This window comes from Cucurbita pepo, chromosome 17, assembly GCF_057944985.1.
Source record: "Cucurbita pepo subsp. pepo isolate OVF chromosome 17, ASM5794498v1, whole genome shotgun sequence".
Lineage (NCBI taxonomy): Eukaryota > Viridiplantae > Streptophyta > Magnoliopsida > Cucurbitales > Cucurbitaceae > Cucurbita > Cucurbita pepo.
This window is the reverse complement of record NC_141814.1, coordinates 13,382,758-13,405,153: the sequence shown is the minus strand read 5'-3', so window position 1 is coordinate 13,405,153 and position 22,396 is coordinate 13,382,758. Positions and strand designations below refer to the sequence as shown.

The 22,396-nt window shown below is 37.0% G+C and overlaps 3 protein-coding genes across 3 annotated transcripts in view; 2 read left to right on the top strand and 1 right to left on the bottom strand.

Annotated features, from left to right (window-relative positions):
- LOC111778066 (leucine carboxyl methyltransferase 1 homolog) overlaps positions 1-3,688 on the top strand; it is a 10,386-nt gene extending 6,698 nt beyond the window's left edge. Inside the window, exons 11-13 of the mRNA XM_087119102.1 lie at positions 218-269; positions 963-1,001; positions 3,169-3,688. Of these exons, the coding sequence (XP_086975228.1) occupies positions 218-269; positions 963-1,001; positions 3,169-3,234 (157 nt within the window). The 3' untranslated portion in view covers positions 3,235-3,688. The remainder of the gene's footprint in view (positions 1-217; positions 270-962; positions 1,002-3,168) is intronic.
- Positions 3,689-9,491: 5,803 nt separating this feature from the next.
- On the top strand, positions 9,492-15,786 carry LOC111778585 (nitrate regulatory gene2 protein). The gene is made up of 4 exons (XM_023658497.2): positions 9,492-10,989; positions 11,309-11,493; positions 12,632-12,855; positions 14,685-15,786. The coding sequence occupies exons 1-4, from the start codon at positions 9,741-9,743 to the stop codon at positions 15,463-15,465; spliced, it is 2,439 nt and encodes an 812-aa protein (XP_023514265.2). The 5' UTR covers positions 9,492-9,740; the 3' UTR covers positions 15,466-15,786.
- A 2,315-nt stretch (positions 15,787-18,101) lies between these two features.
- LOC111779389 (TATA box-binding protein associated factor RNA polymerase I subunit C) lies at positions 18,102-22,276 on the bottom strand. The gene is made up of 2 exons (XM_023659553.2): positions 22,016-22,276; positions 18,102-21,001 (listed from the first exon to the last, which is right to left on the bottom strand). The coding sequence occupies exon 2, from the start codon at positions 20,953-20,955 to the stop codon at positions 18,256-18,258; it is 2,700 nt and encodes an 899-aa protein (XP_023515321.2). The 5' UTR covers positions 20,956-21,001; positions 22,016-22,276; the 3' UTR covers positions 18,102-18,255.
- Positions 22,277-22,396: the final 120 nt, after the last annotated feature.

Sequence of the window (22,396 nt, the reverse complement as noted above, 5' to 3'; positions counted from 1 at the left end):
TATAATTTTTCTTTTTCAATCAGGTTGGTAGTGCCTTAGGAAACAGCGATGGTTTCAAATACAAAAAAAATGTTGTAGTATTGCTAAGACCTCCGATGCTAACATAATTCATTCAATTTGAAATAAAAATATTGCTTTATTTTATTTCCTTTCATATGATATTTCCTTCTTTGATCTTGCCTATTTTCTTTTCTTTCGTATGTCTTATGTCCTTTAGGATTGAACGGCTGGAGTTATTTGATGAATTTGAGGAGTGGCACATGATGCAGGCAAGTTTATAACCTATTGTTTTAATGAGAAAAGGCATGAGCGTTTGAATTCCCTTTCCTCTTTTCCTGTGTGTTTCCTGCTCAAACTGAGATTTTAGTTTTTTTCTTGAACTTATTGTCCGTTTCTTTCTTCAGTGCCGAGATTTATTTTTCCATTAATGTTGTTTTAATAGTTTTTGACTAAAACTTGGAAGATCTTAAATAGGTTTAATTCTCATCCCTACATAAGTGTGTACTTTGACATGAAGTTTGTACCTCCATTTTCCGCATCACCTCAATTAGAAGTTGTTTCTTTCCTCTGGTGGATTCCTCTCCCATTTTTCCCTTTATTCTTCTTCCTCGACAAACGTAGTGCTTCTGCCCTATCTCTATCTTTTATTTTCTCAACCCAAAGAAATCTATTGTACAGAATGACAGTCCATTAGGCTTTGGAATATGTGAGCCCCCCCCCCCCCCCCCCCCCCCCCCAATTTCTCTCCTCATATGCTTTGTGAGGTGTGGTCCAGCCATCCGGAGGTAGCACCACCCATAGGCACGACTACTGGTGATTAGTGGTTTATTTTTCCTTTTTCTTAAACGATGGGGTGAAAATAATATGAATTAGACCTAATATTTTCCAACTGTCACGCTATTACATATGTAGATCTTTTATCAAATTATTTTTTTAAATCTTCATAATTCAATGTTTTTCAGGAGCATTACTGCGTGGCATATGCAATCAATGATTCCCTGGTAAGTTTATTTTATGGCCATAGTTGTTTTAATATTTTCTTTTATGATTTGTTAAAGCGACTCCATGTTCTGGACTAATTTATAGTTATACTTCGTGAAATGTCAAGCTTGCAACATATTTTAAAATTTTATCTAATAATGCTGGTATTAGACATTCAACAACTTCCCCTCCAAAAAAATTATTCATTCTTCAAACCCCATTATGTGCGTGGCATATGCAATCAAATGAAGTTCTTTAAACAAGGTTGAGCCTTAAAAATACCCCGTAAGTAACTCCACTCCTAGGGTCAGGAGATGAAAGCACATATAATCATGGCTTAGACTAACATGACTAGGGTGAGACCAAAAAATTGACCTTGGGTTCCATTTCTTTCACTCCAAGCCTCACTAGATATGCATCACTTTCCTGCCCGTAGAGCCTCTAGACGTTTATCACTTTCATGCAATTCAATCTTATAAAAAAAAAAAAAAAAAATGGGAACATGTTTAACATTTCATGAGTTTTATGTGAGGTCCCACGTGCAAAAGTATTAATTTGTTAACGTGATGAATGAAGAAAATCTTTCATGCATAATAACAACCTCATAACATACCTGACATGCATATGTTTATTTCCATCACATAACATTCAAGACTAGTTATTTTCCGACAATCACATGAACATTCAAGTTTCTGTAGATATCTAACCAATCCCTAAAGCTGATGGAACAATGGCTGGCTGTCTGAGTCTACACTTCCATTTTTGGGACTTGGAATGAGCACTATGCCTTGTCCCTTCCTTTAGACGTTCAATGCTCTCATCCTTCACCATCTAAAACCTAGACTTGTAAGACAAGTAAAATTTCCTCATAGTTTATTTAGTTTGGAAGTGATTGGCATCATCAACTTTCTCCTCATCCATCGCTCTCTTGAAGAAACATGTGCACCTGAAACCAAAATTATTCAAAGAGAAAAATGAGAGAATGGTACAATGATGGAATAGTGAAGGGTGGAAAATACAGAATGTATAAATTAGAGATGGTTTGGCCACGGCAATTGGAGTTTTGAACACCACCTGAGCATGGTCGTTGTGCACCGCTAGTGGAGAACTAAAAATCCTGGTGGTTGGGCATGTGTTAGGACCAAAAAACAAGATATCAGAAGAGAAAATGTCATCGACAGAGCTGAGACTCGTGTGAGTGTCTGCTTGCGTCGATCACTAGAGGGCCGAATAGGTTGTTGTCACTTGGACGAGGGTTGAGAGAGAGACCTGGGAGATGGGACTTAAAACCAAATTTTCTTCTCTTCCTTGTAATATTATTATTTTTTAAAATCTTTGTTGACCTTGAGTTGGTTAACCCTCACTTTTCAACCATTAGAGCCCGAAATTTCCCATGACATTAATTCAACAAGCCTGAACAACTTAAATTGATCCCATCTAACTCAAATGAGGATTTAAGTTCTAAAATTAAATGAAAGTCCAACAATTTAGAGCAAAAATACAATTTACCCTGACCTAGAAGAAACCCATGGATAACGACATTGCAGGGGAAAAAAGTTTAACTTTATCATCATTAATACTAGCTCATAAGCTGAAAGCACATGCACGACTGGCCTCCTTTTGTGGCCCATTTTATTAGCTTATAGACTTCGATTCTCATGTGTTGTCACTTTTCCTTGTATGTTGTGAATTGGCTTATCAGGGATCTGTTTGTCATCACTAATGTCGGCCTATAAATTCCACCTATCTCCTTTCTCATGTAGTGCCATTTTCCTTTCCATCTAAGCATTAAAATGAAGAAAACGTCCAAAATGATTGGATTCTTGCAACATGAAAATTTTTGTATACTTTTTCATCCAACTGTTACACGATGGCTTTGATTATTTAATGATGAAACTTGCATATGTATAATAATGTACTGGTACGTAGTGGACAATGTGAATGGCTTAGCTAGATATTCCTGTCTTGTCTTCATTTCATTTTACTTCTCTTTCTTTTCCCGTTTGAGGGGGAAGAGTAAGACTAAGACCACAACAAGACCACTGTGTTTTATAATCTTCATCTTGTCTTCATTTCATTTTACTTCTCTTTCTTTTCCCGTTTGTGGGGTAAGAGTAAGACTAAGACCACAACAAGACCACAGTGTTTTATAATCTTCATCTGTTGCTTTCCTTTTATGACCCCCAGGGGCTTTTTGGGAATTTTGGCTTTCCTGGGGACCAGCACGTGCTTGACCCTCCCCCTCAAGCATGAGATGTAAATAGCTTCCTTTAGGCTGCTGCTGCTGGCAATGCCTGCCTCCGACCGACTCTTCCAAAATTTGTTGAAGAATTTAATACTCGAAGGAGCACGTGCTCTCCGCACGTGCCACCTACACAAGCTGAGGAAATTATTTGCCAGGTAAAAAGACAAAGGTATGTTCTGGAGGACATTAATTTACTCATATAAGATATAGATACAAAGATTATGATTCTCATGGTGTGGAAAATGCCTCTATTTATATTTGACTGTTTGAGCTGCTGGATGTTTTGAGAGTAGATAAATCTTCTTCTCATTTTCCCCTTGTGGTTGATTGAGTTGAGCCAGCTGTTTGGCAAAATAGAACATGGTGGACCCCTTGAGTTAAAGAATGTAGTAATGACCTATTGACTTGTGGGGACTATGCCATGTGCCAAACATAATTTCCATTGTTGGCCCCTTTGCTTTATTACTCCACTTCTCTTTTTTCTCCCTTGTTCTTCGTTTGTGGGGAATTGGATGAAGGAAAATGGTGCTGCCCTTTCACACTTGAACATATATATATATATATATATATATATATATGATGCTCTGTTATGCTTGCTTACATTTTTATATGTTCTAGACTTTGTATAAAAGTCTATTTTGGATTTATATTGTTCGATTCACGCTTGAAAATATCTTCGAGTTTTGTTCGTTGTAGGATTAGAACGGACTCGTAACTCATTGTATTTGGTGTTAGTTAAGTATTTGGTAGTCATAAAAGTTGAGAAAAAGTTTGTATGTAAAGTGTAAAGATTAGAACAGACCATTTGAAGGTATAAAGATGAAAGACATGATATGTTGAAAGTTCAAATTTTGTTCTTTATTCTTAGGATTGAATCAGAATCTTAAGAAAGAGCCCATAAAATGTGTTAAATTTTTTGTGTTTATTTTAGTATCTAAATTATAGTTAATTTAATTTATTAATTAGGGATGCATTGAATTATCCAAGTAAAAATATATATTCTAATTTTTAAATTTTTAAAAAATTGAATTGTATTTTTTATAAAATGGTTCTAAAGCAATAAAATAAATTGATTATGATGTGACAAATGCGATATAAAGTGGAATTTAAATATTTTTCAATTACCATCTTTATTTTTTTAATTTCTCAAAAAATTCACTTAAAATTGAGCCACTTTCTATGATTTGTTTGCTGAATTGGGTCAAATTAATTAATATTTATTCAATAGATGTATTTATATAAGGTTCTATTTTCAAGTAATTAAAAAATGGGTGTGGTGTAATTCTCTCATTTATGGTTTAAAACACATATTTAGCCCTTTTTTTTCTCATTTTCTTATTTTAATTTGTGATTTATGAGATTCTTCAATTTAGGAAAAAGAAAAAAGAAATTTATGGTGAAATGGAATTGCAATAATTTGGGATGGACTATTGAGTAGATTTTGTGAGGTCAGAAAAAGGTTTTTCTTTTTCTTTTTCAATAATTTTTTATTTTAATTTTTTTTCTAAAGAAGACTTTAATTTGGGTCCACATTTTTAAATATTTTTTAATGGTAGTTTGTTATTATTATTGTCATTATGTTTGATTAATATGAGGAAAAGAGGTAGAAATTTCAAGTGCTGGGACCCACCACTTCTTTGTCCACAATGAAATTAAAATCACATTTCTATGCATTATTTATTATTTATTATTTATTATTTATTCCCTATGGATTGCTGCCAATCCTACTATGCATTGTTTTTTTTGGTAGTTTTAAATATAGCATAATTTATATATATATATATATAATTATATAATTGGAAATGGAGAAAAAAAAACCAATTTCTATAAATAAAGTTGAGGAATTTATTAAAAACTTTTTAAACCTCAAGAATTTATAAGAAAATAATAAGTTTTAAAAAAAATTATTTAGGATCACAAAAGCAATATATCCTTATGTTTGATACGATCTCCATGTAAAATTAAGCTTGCATATGCAATATATATCCCTTTTGAGTTAGTACGAGTGCAAGATTTCATTCGTAGTGCATACAAGATGTGTGGCAAGATGACTTAATCGACATAAACTACAAGATTTGTAGGGTTAGGGTATATTTGAATGATATTCTACTCTTCCCAAATCACGGGATTATGGTCGGCTACCACTCTAAACACTTATCCCAAATAGAAACTCTATAGACCTAAAGGTTCCATAAAAGGTAGCTATAGCTCTCTAATCATCAACCCATTATTCCTCAATAATCATAGATCAAGTTTTCGAGTTTTTCAAACCTCGTTTGTCCTTAGTGTTGTTTAAACCTCGCTCGTGCACTCTAATTGCTTGGATAGGGTCACTTTTGGTGCCTCAAACGAATGCTTGTATCTTATGTAGGTAGGAGATGTGGATAATACAAAGCTCAACTCAGTCTTGGTAGAATCTCAAAGCTTTTTTTTGAATGGTTTCATTTAAATATGAGATAAAGTTAAAATTTAGTCTCTATAGTTTTAAAAATTAAAATTAGTCCATAGAAATTAATAAACTCTCATGTAATAGTTGTTAGTTGAGCACAACTCTCCATAATGACATGATATTGGAAGCTTTGCTTTAGACTTCCCCAAAAAAATCTCATACCAATAGAGATAGTATTCTTTGATTATAAACCCATGATCATTCCCTAAATTAGCCGATGTGGGACTTTCATCCAACACCTCCCCTTAATCGAGCCTTGACTTCTTTTCTTTTGGAGTCTTAGTCATTTTTTTACTATGCCTTCGAGGAGCCTCGACTCCTTTTTCTTTTGGAGTCCTTTGTTCGACATTTGAGAATTCTATTGACATGGCTAAGTTTAAAGCATGACTCTGATATCATGTTAGATGAACACGACTCTCCACAATGGTATGATATTGTCCACTTTGAGACATCAATGGAGATAGTATTCCTTGATTATAAATCCATGATCATTCCCTAAATTAGCCGAGGTGAAACGTTCATCTAACAATAGTCTCAACAGTAGAGAATGTATAAAATTAGAACGACTAACGATAAGAACTAAATTTATAATTTAACGGTAAACGAGAAATTAAAGAAAAAAAGCATCATTTTGAGGAGCTTTTGCTTAAAATTTGTAAGAGGTAAGAAGAAGAAGAATCAGATGCTAAGCATATGAACCACTTCAATTTTTGTTGTCCCTTTTTTTGGTCTCAAAAGGTTATTTGTTCCATATTTTTAGGGTTTTGAGGATGTTTTTTAACAAAAGGAGTGAACATCACTTGGAAAAAAGCACTATAGAATATTAAAAAAGGAATATTTTTTTAAATTTTTTTTAATTAATCTATATTTTACAATGAAACAACTCATTTTTTTCGTTAATATTTATGCCTAAGATTTGGATCTATGGGACTGAAGGGGCTCGAACCCGCTGCTTCACCCTAATACCTATCAGTTCAATCAACGTAGGTTTCAAAAATCATTTTGAAGTCGTATAGCTATTTCAACTCGACTCCCTAATTTCTCTTAAATAAAGCTATAAAAAAACGGAGATCTCAACTCGAGTACAAGAGAATCGGTCGCTCTATCTTCTTCATTCTCATTCTTCACTCGAAAATGATTACTTGTTATGAGGTAATAATAAAAATTTTATCTAATTAAAAAGAGAAATTTATATAATTAGTCAAAGAAGAAAAAGAGGGGCAAAAAAGTAAAATGGGTTTGAATTTTTAGAGAGAGAGAGAGAGAGAGAGAGAGAGAGAGAGAGAAAGAGAGTTTTAAATTAATTTTATTATTTTTCCCTCCCGATGTCTTTTATATATATATGCTTTGCAGCTTTGCTTTTTCATTTTTCTCACCCCAAAGCTTCCATTTATTGCAAGAATATCCCTTCTTTTTTTTTTTTGGAAAATAAATAAATAAATAAATAATATAGATAATAAAAGTTCCAAATCAAAAAAGTATGCCAAAAACGACGTCGTTTTGTTTGGGAATAAAGAACACAACAGGAAAAGGTGTTGAAAGTGATTTTTTTTTCTTTTCTTTAAACAATAAAATTATGAACGATTTAATTTATTAGTAATATACATTTAATCCAAGCAAACTACACAAATTAATCTAATTAACCAATGGTAAAAAAATCGATGACCATAGCAATATCAGTAACTTAGATTTACGAATATATCGAAAGATATTTGAACGTCGTTTGATATTTTAGAAAAAATCACAGATATCACAAATTTGGGTCGAGATATGAAGTTTGATCAGGACAAATATCGACGGGTTTCCAGCGTATGTTCCAAAAAAAAAAAAAAAAAACATGTATGTTGAAGACGAGAATTAAGGTACAATATTGTCTACTGTCCTTCTCACACAACTCGAGTCATTTTAAAGAGTTTTCGATTTTCACATTTTGATTGTCGTCTTTTTTTTCATAGCACATCCATAAGGTATGTTCGAGCGTAAGTTATAAATACTAAATAACGAGTTATTTTGACTTTTTGGTCAACGGAAAGGGACATATTTTATAAAATTTCAAATTTTAAAAATTAAAATAAAAAGATTGTATCAACATTCCCACAATTTTTATATAATTTTAATTTATTTTATATAGTTTGAACTAATTATAATTTTACAAAAAGTGGTAAAATGACGTGGAAATATAATTTTTATTTAATAATTTAAAATGAAAAGAAACTATTTATTTAAAATAATTGAGAAATTAAATTAAATTGTCATGACAACGACGTATCAAAGTTTGAAGCTACGGAGCAATAATAAATTATTATATATATTTTATTGTTTACAAATTTGATGATTTATTCAAAGTTTCGTAATTATTCCAATCTTTTAAATGTAAAGTATTTTAAGATAATTTATTTAAATAATTATCGTTCAGTTATGGCCAATAATAATTATTTATTAATTTAATAAACGTATTTATAAATTAAACATTAATAAAACTAAAGTAATGTTTAATATATAGAGAATTAAGTTTTTTTTTTTCCAAAAATTATAAAATAGGAAGAAAAAAGGAGAATCAGAAGAGAAAAAAAAAGGTCAAAAAAGAAGAATAAAACTAAAAAGAAATTTAAAAAAAAAAAAAAAAAAAAAAAAAAAAGGAGAATAAAATTAAAAGGAAATATTCGATAAGGAAGCGCTAAAAAGGAGACAAAAGGCCAACAAGGTCACAGCCCATAAGGGTCATATAACAGTAAAAGCCCCTAAAAATAATCAAAAAGCTTATGGGCCCCACCTATTCCTCAATCCACCTTCCATACCTTCTATACCTATTTCACATATCACTTCACTTTTTTTTTTCTTTTTTTTTTCTTTTTTAATTTTTAAATCACATTTTTTAAAATTTATATATTTATTAAAAATGTATATAATTTCGACTCCTCTGGACATTACCCATCTTGCGGGTGCCATTCACACCCCTCTCCACGTCATCCTAATTACTGAAGTAGTTGAACTGTACAATTGGGTTAACCCTGACATTCAGAGTGATTAGGGTAAGGTAGAGTTGAGTTCTAACCTTATTTTGGTTAACCCTGACATTCGTAGATGACAACCAGAGTGAAAGTGTAGGGTAGAATTGAGTTCTAACCCTATTTTGGTTAACCCTAACATTCAGAACCAAAGTGAAAAGTAGGGTAAGGTAGAGTTGAGTTCCAACCTTATTTTGGTTAACTCTGACATTCGTGGATGACAACCAGAGTGAAACGTAGGGTAAGGTAGAGTTGAGTTCTAACCCTATTTTGGTTAACTCTAACCTTCGTAGATGACAACCAGAGTGAAAAGTAGGGTAAAGTATAGTTGAGTTCTAACCCTATTTTGGTTAACCCTGACATTCGTAGATGACAATCACAGTGAAAAGTAGGGTAAGATAGAGTTGAGTTCTATAACCCTATTTTGGTTAACCTTGACATTCGTAGATGACAACCAGAGTGAAAAGTAGGGTTGAATTATAACCCTATTTTTTAGGTTAGTTGAGTTGACACGATAAAGAAAAAAAGAACACAGCCCATTAACGAACCAGAATTTTAAATTTTCTACAAATTTAATCCAAACCAGTCCGAAAAAAAAAAAAATCCAACACAACCCAACATTTCCTACAATTGTATCCCTTGTAGTTCAAGAAAATTTCGTAACTATACCTAATGTTCTAATCGGAACTAAATACGGGCAAATTTGTAATTTAAAAAAATGAAATAAAATTAAAATTGAGATTTAAATATTTATAATTTAATAAAAAAAAAATAAATTTAAAATGGAGATATTAATATAGTTAAGTAAGATATTCCCTCACCCACCCACACAAGTTGAGGAAAATAAAAATGGTCCAAATTTGGTCTCTGAAAGAGAAAAAATAAAAGGAAAGGAAAGAGAGACCAAAATGGGCGTTGGATGAGCGAAAGAATTGCGTCGAAAATTAGTCCCATAGATTCATTCACTTCCCACTCTCCACTCTCCAATAACGCTTCGCTCACTTTCCTCCCTCCCCCACCGCCGCTGCCGCCTCCGTCGGCGCATTGATTCCACCGAATGGGCTGCGCAGCTTCGAAGGTAGACCATGAAGACACTGTGCGGCGGTGCAAGGAGCGGCGCCGTCTCATGAAAGAGGCCGTCTATTCTCGCCACCACTTGGCCGCCGCACACGCTGATTACTGCCGCTCTCTTCGCCTTACCGGCTCCGCTCTCTGTGCCTTTGCTGCTGGCGAACCTTTCTCCGTTTCCGACCAAACCCCCACCGTCTTCCTTCACAATACCCAAAACCCTCCCCAGCTACATAAGCCGCAGCCGCCGGTGCCGCAGCGGCGTGTTTTTAGTACGAATTCCGTCCCGCCGAGTGTTCCGTCGCCGTCTCCTTCTCTCCATCCTCCTCCAGCGCCGCCATCGTTTTCATCCTCTCCGTCGCGCACCATAGCGAGCTCCAAGCTCCCGCATATCCTCTCTGCGTCGAGTATCTCGTCTTCCGTTTCACAGCGGCAACACCGCCGCCGTAAACAGATGCCAAAGCTTCCTCATATTCTCTCAGAATCGGATCCTTCTTCTTCACCAAGGAGTGAGAAATCTGGCTTTTCTGCTTTTTTTCCCACTGCTTATCCTAACTCGACTTACTCCAGTACTCCTTCTCAAGCCTCCTCTGTCTGGAACTGGGAGAGTTTCTGTCCTCCATCTCCACCTCCCTCCGAATTTTTCCAGAGTCGATCCCGAACTCAGGTACAACCGAAGCCTCATCGAAACGACGGTTACAATGATTACGACGACGAAACGGAGCAATCGGAGTACAACTTCTTCCACAGTAAATCCGAGGGAAAAAAAGACGACGCTCATCAATTCCAGCAACAGAAGCACCACCACGACGACACGGAGACGGAAAGAGAAGAGGTTCAATGCAGTGATTGGGGGGATCACTACAGCACCACCAGCTCATCGGACATCGATGAGATTGACGGTACAGACGCCGATTTGAGATCAGAGGCTGATACTCGGTCAAATTTCGAATCCACGATCCGAACTGAGTCAGTCGCGCCCGAACCAGTGACTCCTCCTCCACCAGCCAAATACGCGACGCAGATGGAGAAGTTCAACGACGCTGGTTCCTTCGCCGAAAGCTTCCGGACGGGTGAGATCTCGGACCTAAGAATGGTTGTGAGGCACAAAGATTTGAGGGAAATTGTTGAAGCTCTCAAAGAGAACTTCGAGAAGGCGGCTGTAGAAGGAGATTCAGTCTCGAAGATGCTAGAGATTAGCAGAGCACAGATGGATAAGAGTTTCCGACAGCTGAAAAGTAAGTTCAAAGTTATCTTCATTTTCCATCTCTTTATCTGATTTCAAATTTCGCATTCAAAAACCAAAATGCTGCAATTCTGGATCAAATTATCATGATCAAACGACTTCTCAAACACCAATTCAGCGATTCCCGATCAAATCATCAAAGATTTTCATATGAATTGGAAACTCATAATCACCTCCCTCCCTATTTCTCTCGCAATTTCTCAAGAAACAAACACGAGCCTAATTTCTTCATTTTGAACGGAAATTCTTGATTTGAAACTCGGCCTTCTCTTCCATCATTTGAATTGAAATTTGATTGTTACAATTTGCAGAGACGGTGTACCATTCGAGCAGCGTGTTGAGCACCTTGAGCTCGACCTGGACCTCGAAACCGCCATTGTCGGTCAAGTACCGGCTCGACATCGGTTCGCTCGACCAACAGGGCGGTTCGAAGAGTCTCTGTTCGACATTGGACCGGCTCTTGGCTTGGGAGAAGAAGCTCTATGAGGAGGTGAAGGTAAGAAAGAAACTCCTTTTTTTTCTTTTTCTTTTTCTTTTTTTAATTATTATAATTTGATACGAAAAGTATTTTATTTTTCAAAAAGGGTTTTTTAGAAATTTGAGTCAGCAATGTCTCTGCAACATGTTGGCGTGAGTTCACAGCAGAGATTGTAAAATGACGTAAATGCCACTGGGTGTCTGCTTTTATGACGATAATGCCCTATGTGGCGACGCCATTTGAGACTCTGGGGGGGTGTGGTATTTTCGTGATTTGGGACGTCGTCTTGTCCGAATGACAAACATCTTTTGGTGCAATTATTTAATGACCATAGAGCCCTTGGATATTTGTCTTGTTGACAAATGGGTCTGCCTGATTCACTGTTTTTAAGCTTTATCCTTCATGGCGGCTGGCGCTTTAAATGAAATGAAATAAATTAATGAGACTTGTAATAGACAACACTTGCATTTTTAATTTTTATTTTTTACTTCAAGTGTTTATATAGTTTTTGAGAATATGTGTGGGGATTTAAATCTTCAGACGTTTCGATAGCTTAACCGTTAAACTATGTTCGTGGAACTATTTGTATGTCTTATACTAGCTGCATTTTGATCTCAGAAGTTCATAAAAGACGTAGATTCGAGCTCTACCCATTCGTTTGTGATGTAATGATGTAAAGAAACTGCATTTTGTTATTACATCCCAAACTTTCTTCTATTTTTATTTCGTTTCATTGTATTGTATGCTTGCTAATTTAAGCACTGATCAGATGTACAGTGTTCTTCTTTTTTCTTTTTGAATATGGTATTAGAAATAAGGGGAGAACTGGGGAGGAGTTGAATCTATCAGGGTTTTGTCTCACTATTTAGTACACTGTGGAATGTATGGTACATTATGTATCTATAACTTTGAATCGCAAAATAGAATTGCAGAATAAGAGTAGTTTATATGTTCTTGTGACTATGATGAATGCTCCCAAGAGCATTCGTTATTGATCATTGTACTTTTGCATGAGATTGTTCGTGTGCCCGAAAGCCACCTTTGATTATTACAGGCCGTAATCCTTGCTGTTTTTCTTCATTTTTTTTTTTCATGTATAGAAACTATATGTTCGGTGTATTTGATGGTTAATGTGTTCTATGAATAATCTTTTCAGGCTAGAGAAAGTGTGAAGATTGAACATGAAAAGAAGTTGTCATCATTGCAGAGTCAGGAGTACAAAGGGGAGGATGAAATCAAGCTAGATAAGACGAAGGCTGCTATAACTAGATTGCAGTCGCTAATTATTGTCACGTCTCAGGCTGTCAATACAACTTCAACTGCCATAGTTGGTCTAAGAGATTCGGATCTTATTCCTCAGCTTATTGAACTTTGCCACGGGTAATTTCACTCTCTTCAGCGTGTTTTTATCACAATTGTTTTTATGCAAAATTAAGTGTGAGATCCCACATTGGTTGGAGACGAGGATGTTGGGCCTCCAAGAGGGTGGATTATGAGATCCCACATGGTTGGAGAGGGGAACGAAACATTCCTTATAAGGGTGTGGAAACCCCTCCCTAGTAGATGCGTTTTTAAAAACTGTGAGACTGACGACGATACGTAACAGGCCAAAGCGGACAATATCCGTTAGTGGTGGGCTTAAGCTCTTACATTATTAAGAAGTGAAAGCGAAAACGGCAGAGAATTTAGCTATAATATTGGCATGAGAATACAACTAATATATCCCTCCATTCTCTGAGTTTCAAATTTGATGGCAGCAGTCACATTCCAGGACAAATGTGAAGCTATGCCTCTATAATTTAAAATGTCTATTCAATTTAGTGAAACTGACCTGGTCTTATAATTTTGAAGCTTCAAGGATTAGCTAGGATTTGCTAGCTAAGAAACTAGTCCTATTAGCTTAAATGGCATCAGGATAGAATTTTTCCTTGCAAGAGTGCCACTTGCTTTAGCCCTGCACTATTATTGCATGTGCCTCGTAATTGTTTAGCCGATAATGCCAGTGACCCTCATCCCTTTCTACGGTTCATATTTTGTCTGAGCTGTTGAGTAGGGTTAGAGTGATATGTTTCAAGCTCTGCAATGGGATTAACTGTCCTATGAATCCAATATCTTCTGATTCTCCATGAACCCAATCTAACAATGTCTTCTAGGAATGCAATGGTTGTATAGTGACTGAATTTTGTCAGCCGAAACTTCGCAAATAAAAGAAAAAAGCTGATTCAACTCATCGACCCTAAGCGTGCATGAGTTGAACGGCTGAAGTAATCCTGGGAATGTCTTGTATTTGGCTTTTGCACTGTGAGTTGTTTTATTTGGACGAGTCTTGGCCTCGGTTCTCTGATAGATTATAAACTCGTCTACAAGTGTGTCGATGAGATATCAGCTCTTATCTTTGCCTATTCTCAGTTGTACCTAACAAGATTAATAGAGTTATGGAAGTTTAGAATCCCTTTGGAGGCGACCGTAATTACATTAGTGATGAGAGATATAAATAGAATTAATTTGTGCGAGGAACACTACCCCTTTTTACTTCATCCTCCCAATTCCTTTCCTTCCGGTGAAAATTCTGTAATTTCTCATCCACGCTGGTTCTCACAGCAATTCCTTAAGCTGTTTTTTTCATTTCGAAGGCCCGTGTTTATTTGCTGCAACTTACTCTTTATGTCAACTAAAACCTTGAGGGGAAGCCCCTGAAGGAAAGTCCAAAGAAGACAATATCTGTTAACGGTGGGTTTGGATTGTTACAAATGATATCAAAGCCAGACACCGGGCGGTGTGCCAGTGAGACGCTGGGCTCCCCAGCGTCCCAAGGGAGGTGGATTGTGAGATCCCATCTTAGTTGGAGAGGGGAATGAAGCATTCCTTATAACGGTGAGGAAACCTCTCCCTAGTCGACACGTTTAAAAACCTAGAACAGAAAGCCCTAAGAGAACAATATCTGTTAGCGGTGAACTTGGGACTTAGTCTTCATCATCTATTTTGTTGCATAAATGATAAAAGCCTCATTGTAATTCTTCTATAGGAGATAAGACTTGACTCATATTTTCCTCTTTTTATTATTTATTGTTCTATGGTTTTCACATGAGAGCTAAGTTCTGTATTTTCTGTGGAAACTGGAACCGGGCCACGCGGCACTGTCAGAGTGTGCGATTGAGCTATTAACAGGACACTGTAATCGAACTTAATTTCTTAATCACGTGATACAGGTTTATGTACATGTGGAGAAAAATGCACCAGTACCATGACATCCAGAACAACATTGTGCAACAGGTTCGAGGCCTCGTTAACCAAACAACTCATGGCGACTCTACTTCTGAATTGCATCGCCAGGCGACCCGTGATCTCGAATCGACCATCTCAGCTTGGCACTCCAGTTTTTGTCGCTTGATTAAGTTCCAACGTGACTTTATCCGATCCCTCCATGGTTGGCTTAAACTCTCCTTTCTTCCAGTCAACAATGACAACTACACTGACACCAAGGAACCTTCTGAGGTCTTTTGTGACCAGTGGAAGCTTGCTCTGGATCGTGTCCCCGACACGTTTGCTTCCGAGGCAATCAACGGTTTCGCCAAAGTCGTTCATGTGATATCTGAAAAACAGACTATAGAGATGAAGATCAAAAAACGTACTGAAACAGCATCAAGGGAATTTGAGAAAAAATCTGCATCAATCATGAACTTAGAGAGGAAGTTTTACAACTCTTACTCCATGGTTGGCATAGGACTTCCAGACACAGGGCCCGACAATGGGCATATTCTAGATGCTCGGGATCCTCTAGCCGAGAAGAAAGTCGAGCTGGTCGCTTGCCACAAACGAGTTGAGGAAGAGAAGATAAACCATTCCAAAGCAGTAGAAGTGACAAGAGCACTGACGCTTAACCATCTCCAAACTGGATTGCCAGGAGTATTCCAGGCCTTGACCAACTTCTCGGCGTTGTTCACGGAGGCGCTCGAGTCGGTTTGTACTCATTCTTATTCTGTGAAATAGACACCATGTTGTTCCCCTTGTGGTCTATCTTTTTGTTGCAGAAAGATAATGGAGTTGGAACAAGGGCTGAAGGGATTTTCATTAGATGAGGAAGGGTGGAAGGCTCTGAGATATTATATCATTATTGGTAAGTAAGTAAGTAATACATTTTGGGGAATTATATTAAGCTGTAAATATCTGGAATTTTTGAACTATGATCCTTTTTCCCTTTGTTTGTTGGGGCTAAACAAAAGAATTTGCCTGTATAGGAAATTGCTTGGTTTGTTGTATCAAATTCACATTTTCAGCCAAATTAATAAATACAAAGCATCTTGCTTTCCATTTATCTTCGTATCATATCATTTGACCTCGAAAGATTAGGAATCACGGATCTCCACAATGGTATGATATTGTCCACTTTGAGCATAAGCTCTCGTGGCTTTGCTCTAGGCTTCCCCAAAAAATCTCATATCAATGGAGATAGTATTCCTCACTTGTAAACCCATAATCTTTCACTAAATTAACCAAGGTGAGACTTACTCCCAATAATCCTCAACAATGAAAATACTCAAGGTGCTCCCTTTACGTAAGTTAACAAAGTCGGAGAGATTTCTCTTTACACAAAAGCTGCTAGCAAGGGTTCCAAACCTTAAGTGACTTAGTCAGTCAGTACATTCGCCGGTATGGCGAAGCAAGGAAAGCGGCTAGAAAGACAGAGAAAATGATAAGTAGCCTCAACAGGCACAGGAGAGTCACAAGGTTCGTTCATTAGTAAGTTGTTGAAAGGTATTTTGTAGCTCTTTCATTTTGGTATTCCCTTGTTCCCTGTAATGGTTATGTTCTTTATTTCTCGTCTAGCAGAAACTAATCGAGCTCCGTTTGATCTCTCAAAAGCGGAAGCTGAATTAGTTGCAAGTTATAATGTAGAATATGCGGGATGCGATCCTTAATAATCCACTGTTGGTAGAAGCCAATGTTCTGGGGTCCCGGGGACTCATTCGAACTGAAACAAAGGGTGGGTCTTTACCAATTTTTAAATATTCACGATTTGAGGGAAGCCAAAAAACGTGAGTGCCGGAAAGACTCCTAAATTCTATTATAACGAACATACATAATAATTAAATTACTTTCTTATGTTCAATAATAACTATGATTTACCAAATATTTAATAAATTTTAAACAATACTTAATAAATTTTAAACTTTTAATTTTGTATAGTTTAATTCTACATATTTTTATTTAAAATTCACAACAAAAAAACCATGCAAAATTAAATTCGACACAAAATTCGATTTTAATTTTTATATCAAAAAGACCTAATAAAAAATTTAAATAGGTGAAAGACCTATTAGGTTATTAGACATATATTTAAAAATTTAAAATTTTATTAATATTTTTTTTAAGCTTAAAAAACTAAATATTCCTGCCATTGGTGTTATCTAAATTGCACGTGAAACATGCGTGCAATTGGTGTAAAATATGACTGACTGCACCGGATCATGTTTTCCCACGGTTCAATGTTTATTAAATTAATACCAATTTTTTATTTGGGCTCTTTTTAATAATATTATTTAGTTTGTTGGACATTTTTAATTTTAAAATATTAGGGTTTCAGAAACTTATTTAAACATATGTGGTTTTCCAAATAACAAATGAAATAAAGTAAGCCATAAAATCTTTCATTTAATTCAATTTATTTATGGTTTTTTAATTAATTAATTTAAGTGAACATAGGATTCTTTTTAATATATTATGGACATACTTAAAATAATATATTTAAAATATTATAGTTCTGAAACTTATTTTAATTTAGTGGATGATTATTTGGCATTAAAATGAACTAAATAAAATTATATAAGACTTTAAAAGTAAATAATTAGTACAATAATCAAATTAAAAAAAGTATATTGATGTTAGTGTGGATAGCTCAGTTGAGAGAGTGTTAGAGTGAAGATCTGAAGGTCTCGTGTTCGATCCACGTTCACCACACATGGTTCACGTTGCATTGTGATGTCCCACAGTTAAGGAGGAGAACAAATCACTATTTATAAGAGTGTGGAAACTTTCCCCTAAAAGACGCGTTTTAAAGCCTTCCCCGGAAGGGAAAGCCCAAAGAGGACAATATCGGCTAGCGGTGGATCTGGATCGTTACAAATGGTATCAGAGCCAGTCACCGGACGATGTGCCGGCCTTCTCGCTGTTCCCCGAAAGGGGTAGACACGAGGTGCTGTGCCAATAAGGACGCTGGCCCCAAAGGGAGGTGGATTTGGGGGCGGTCCCACATCGATTGGATAAAGGAACGGGAGCCAGCGAGGACGCTGAACCCCGAAGGGGGTGGATTATGATGTCCCACATTGGTTGAGGAGAAGAACAAATCACCATTTATAAGGGTGTGGAAACTTTCCCCTAAAGGGGGTGGATTTGAGGGCGATCCCACATGGATTGGATAAAGGAACGGGTGCCAGCGAGGACGCTGGACCCCGAAGGGGGTGGATTGTGATGTCCCATATCGGTTGAGGAGAAGAACAAATCACCATTTATAAGGGTGTGGAAACACTTTTCCCTAACAAACAGACGCGTTTTAAAGCCTTGAGGGGAGGTCCGAAAAGGAAAGCCCAAAGAGGACAATATCTGCTAGCAGTGGATCTAGGTCTAGGTCGTTACAATTGTTGTTCAAGATTATTGATAATAAATTTATTTGAATCAATTAATTTTAATTAAATAATATTAATAAATAATACACAAAATATTAAAAGAGGGCAAAATCATACCCCTTTCTCTGCAGCTGAGGCAGTTCCAAGCTGATGAACATCAAATCTTGGAGCGAAATTCCTTGTACGCAGCAAACCCATCTCCCCATTTTAACAATTGCTTTTTAAGTAAACCATATGCCTTCAATTCATTTGGCCGGAAGTTCATCGGCCGAGCATCAAATTTCAGCTCAACAGGGCAGAGACCGTCGAACAGTTCTTCATTTTTGGACTTCTCTTCTAGTTTGAATATTAAGGAATCAAATACATCAGCAGCATGATCAGTTGAGTTACCTTGTGTGTTACTTGAAGTATGTGAATCGAAAGCAGATGGGTGATACGAAACGAAATTCTTTGGCTTTTGAGAATCCGAAGGAACGTATTCTTGATCGTCGGAAAGTGAGACGATAGGACCATCGTCAACCTTTGAGTCGAGAGGTGACACAGCCATCTCACGAGCTGCGAACCTGATTTGATCATATTGCTCTCCGAGTTCTTCTTTTAATGAAAATTTTCCCGCCTCTTCTTCGAGTTTCGAACATCCATTTTGAAACTCGTGGAGGACGAGTAGAATGGGAAGAGGAAGTACTGGACCTACGAGACTTTCTGTTCGATGCACTTTTTCGGACCATTTGTTACTGCGGCTCGATGGATTCCTTAGCATGAAAGGAGGCAGCTGATGTAGGCTAGGAACAGTTGAAAATTCTAGGGACACTGGATTCTTGTCTTCTAGGAATTCAGAGTAGTTACTGAAGGCAAAATGTAAAAGCTCCATGGGTAAGCTTGCCCAGAGCTTCTTGAAGGCGATCTCTTGTATACTTGCAGGCAGACTAATGTCATTGAACACAACAGCCAGTGCTGGAGATGACCTCAAACGATCGAACCCGCAAGCTTTTAGCTTCTCGCACAAAACTGCATGAATTTCCGAGGTCAAAGCTCGCTCGCATAACGAATCCTTACTGTACTTTCTCGTGAACGAATCCAGAACTTCATCTAAGTTATCATTTAAGTATCCCATGAGGTATTCGAAACTGAAGTACATGAATTTTCGACTGAATCTATATTTATCATCGACCAACCATCCGTATAGAAAATAATCGGCAAGATTCAATGATTCTTTATGAGATTCGTCTATCCGCTTCAATGAGTTCCAAGAGGCTTGATAAGTCTGTGATTCAAGTGCTCCAGATGACATAAGTCTCAGAAGTGTAAAACCACCATGTTCATTTTGTCCTGTAAGTTGTGGAGAGATATCAGTATCTAAGATGCCGAAGCCCAACACTATTTCCTTCTTCTGCTGCCACTCTACCCATTCAGGAATTGCATCCTTGAAAGTTTCTTGTCTTACAAGGCAACTGCCACACGAGCACTCTCGACCGGATAATATGAGATTCGAAGGACGCTCCCACGCATAAAGCGACTGAAAATATTTGGAACTTCTTGAAGAAACAGACTGATAAAGTGTTGGTGGTGAAGGTCCATAGCAAAAGATGTTAAACTCACAACTCCAGAAGGATCCCAGTATAATGCAATAGCCCGACTCAGAAGCTGATCTGTACAGACCATTGCTTCCGCTAGACCTCAACTTGGACAAGCTAAAAACATTCATGTAGCTCGGTTCATCAAGACAGTGAGTCCATTGCAACACCGGTGACATCGGTTTACGTATGTCGCAAAGAATTAACAGGCTATTTGAAGCCACAGTGAAAAAGAAACCATCCGAACCCGCTTTAGAAAATGCAAGGAATTGTTCCCTTTGAGCCAAAGAATATGAGTGGAACAGATCTATCTTCACTAAGCAAGAAATGCTACTCTCGTCCTCTCTTAAATCAACCAATAAAACAGCATCAGAACGGGCAACGATTAAGATTCTCGGATGCCAACTGAACTCACAACTCAACCACTTCACTTTTTTCGAGCAATCGAAAGTGTCCCATGACACTCTCAACCTAATTCCTTTCAAATTTGCATAAGTACTGCAAGTTTTAGCCTTGAACAGAGGCTCCATGTCAAACAAGAACAAGCTACCGTCTTCCAACAAAACCACGCTTTCTTCCGACAAATGAGGACTCCAGCAAGCATGAACAACTGAACAACTCTTGAAAACCTTGCTACCCAAATGAACCAAACTAACCTTTGGCAGAAAACTTGAATCAGTTGCATAACTTTTCACAATAAACCATTCAACAGAATACATGGTATATGCCAACAAAAACCCAATATCTATAAAGGAATCACCATCAAATCTCAAGTCTGAAACAGGGTTAACAGAAATTCCCAAAATTTGGTACTTCAGTTCACTTTCAACACTAAAAACATCATTATCACAATCAGATTGAACACTCAAACCCGAACGATTGCCAGAAACCACCAAGAACCCAACACGGTCAGAATTGGGGCCAGTTGGAAAGAACACAACGACACTGTTGGAATTGGGGCATCGAAGTAATTGGAGGCGATTGTAGCGGAGAGTGGAAGCAGCATCGTTGTTATGTTGCTCGCCAAAGAGTGAAACGACAGAGGAAGAAGTAGAGGGAACAACAGATGAAGAAGTGTGAAGAAATCTGTATAAATTGAGAATCGAAGGAGGAGAAAGAGAGGGCAAGAAAGAACGTGAGGAAAAGAGGCGGGTGAGAGAGGTTGAAATAGGATTGAACACGACTGGACCAATTGAGTCTTTGGCTGAAGAACCAGAGAGTAGGAGGGGAGACTTGAAAACTGTGCCAATTGGGAAAAGGGACTTCCATTCTTCTTCAAACATAATGAAAACTACTGACCTTTGGAAGTTGTAGAAGCCACTGAGATGCCTACAAAAGGTAAGGAATTCAAATTCAGTTAGGATTTGAAATCATGTTTAAGAAAAAAATTCCAAATTGGTCAAATCTGGCAAAATTTTAAACTTAAGATTTTGCTACACTTTAGTTCACAAACATTCAAAATGTCTATTTTAGTACCTAAACTTACAAAAAAAAAAAAAAAAAAGGTCTATTTTAGTCTGATTCTAATTATATTTTTTCAATCTCGACGAGCCGTCGGATCACTAAGACCGACTTTCATCCCTGCTCGACGGGTGGGGCACGAGCCATCAGTGAGATACCACTCTAGAAGAGCTAGAATTCTAACCTTGTGTCAGGACCTACTAACCTTGTGTCAAGACTTACGGGCCCAAGGGACAGTCTCAGGTAGACAGTTTCTATGGGGCTTAAAACTTTGGCTCGTAAACACAAAAGTACTGTACGAAAAAGAAAAAAGGGTCTATTTTAGTCCCTGCCATTAATACTCTGTTCCTTACTTAGATGAGTAGCTTATAACTTGAGATGAGTAGGCAACTATGTGGCTCATGTGCTGTGCAAATAAGCTATAAAATTACCAGGCTAGAGTTTTATGTGAATCGAGTTTTTTTTTTTTTTTTTTTTTTTGTCCAGCTTTGGTTGCTATATGATGTTTTTGTAATTGTTCATAATTTCCTCTGCGAGAAGAATGGCCTGGTTTCCAGATGGTGGATTTGATCCTACTGGCCCTGTTTGATTTCATCTAAATTTTGTATTACCATTACAAATCAGATCACCCACCCCAGAAAATTCATAATCAAAACAAACCAACAAAGGCATTATCTAATCATATACTCCAGAAAAAGAGAATCAAAACAGCCAAACACAATCCAAGTCCCAATTTCCCGCAAGGATGATTCTTATTTTCGTTGCAATTCATCGATTTTTATTAAAAAGAAACGAAACAACTCGTCTATTTTTTCATTAGAAAAGTTCTAATTTGTGTTTTTCAAGTGAGAAGAAAGACATAGATGGAGATTGAGCGAATACCTTCAACAACAAGGAAGTAGAAAATCAGTGCAAAACCATTAGGAGGGAGGAGGCTCCGTAGACAGAACGGAAGACATACGACAGTGGCGGCGGCGGCACAAGCGAACGAAAGACGACGGCGGCGGCACTGGCAGCAGTGTGCCGGAGAGAGGAGGCGGCGACACTGAGCTGCTGAAACGGAGGAGGAGAAGGCGTGAAGAAGAAAAGAAGAAGCGGAGGCCTGAGTAAGGGTTTTTCCATTTTTTTTTTTTTTTTTTTTTTTGTTCTTTAACCTTTTCTTTTCTAATTTATATTAATTTGAAATAATATACCGGTTCGGTTTTTAGCGGACTCGGGTTAGCGGTTCGATTTAGAAAATGTTAGACCGAAGGCTATTCGGTC

Coding starts and splice junctions, on each gene's coding strand:
- LOC111778585 (XM_023658497.2), top strand. CDS start 9,741: ATGGGCTGCGCAGCTTCGAAGGTAGACCATGAAGACACTGTGCGGCGG. Junction 10,990..11,308: donor GAGTTTCCGACAGCTGAAAA/GTAAGTTCAAAG, acceptor TACAATTTGCAG/AGACGGTGTACCATTCGAGC. Junction 11,494..12,631: donor AGCTCTATGAGGAGGTGAAG/GTAAGAAAGAAA, acceptor TAATCTTTTCAG/GCTAGAGAAAGTGTGAAGAT.
- LOC111779389 (XM_023659553.2), bottom strand. CDS start 20,955: ATGTTTGAAGAAGAATGGAAGTCCCTTTTCCCAATTGGCACAGTTTTC.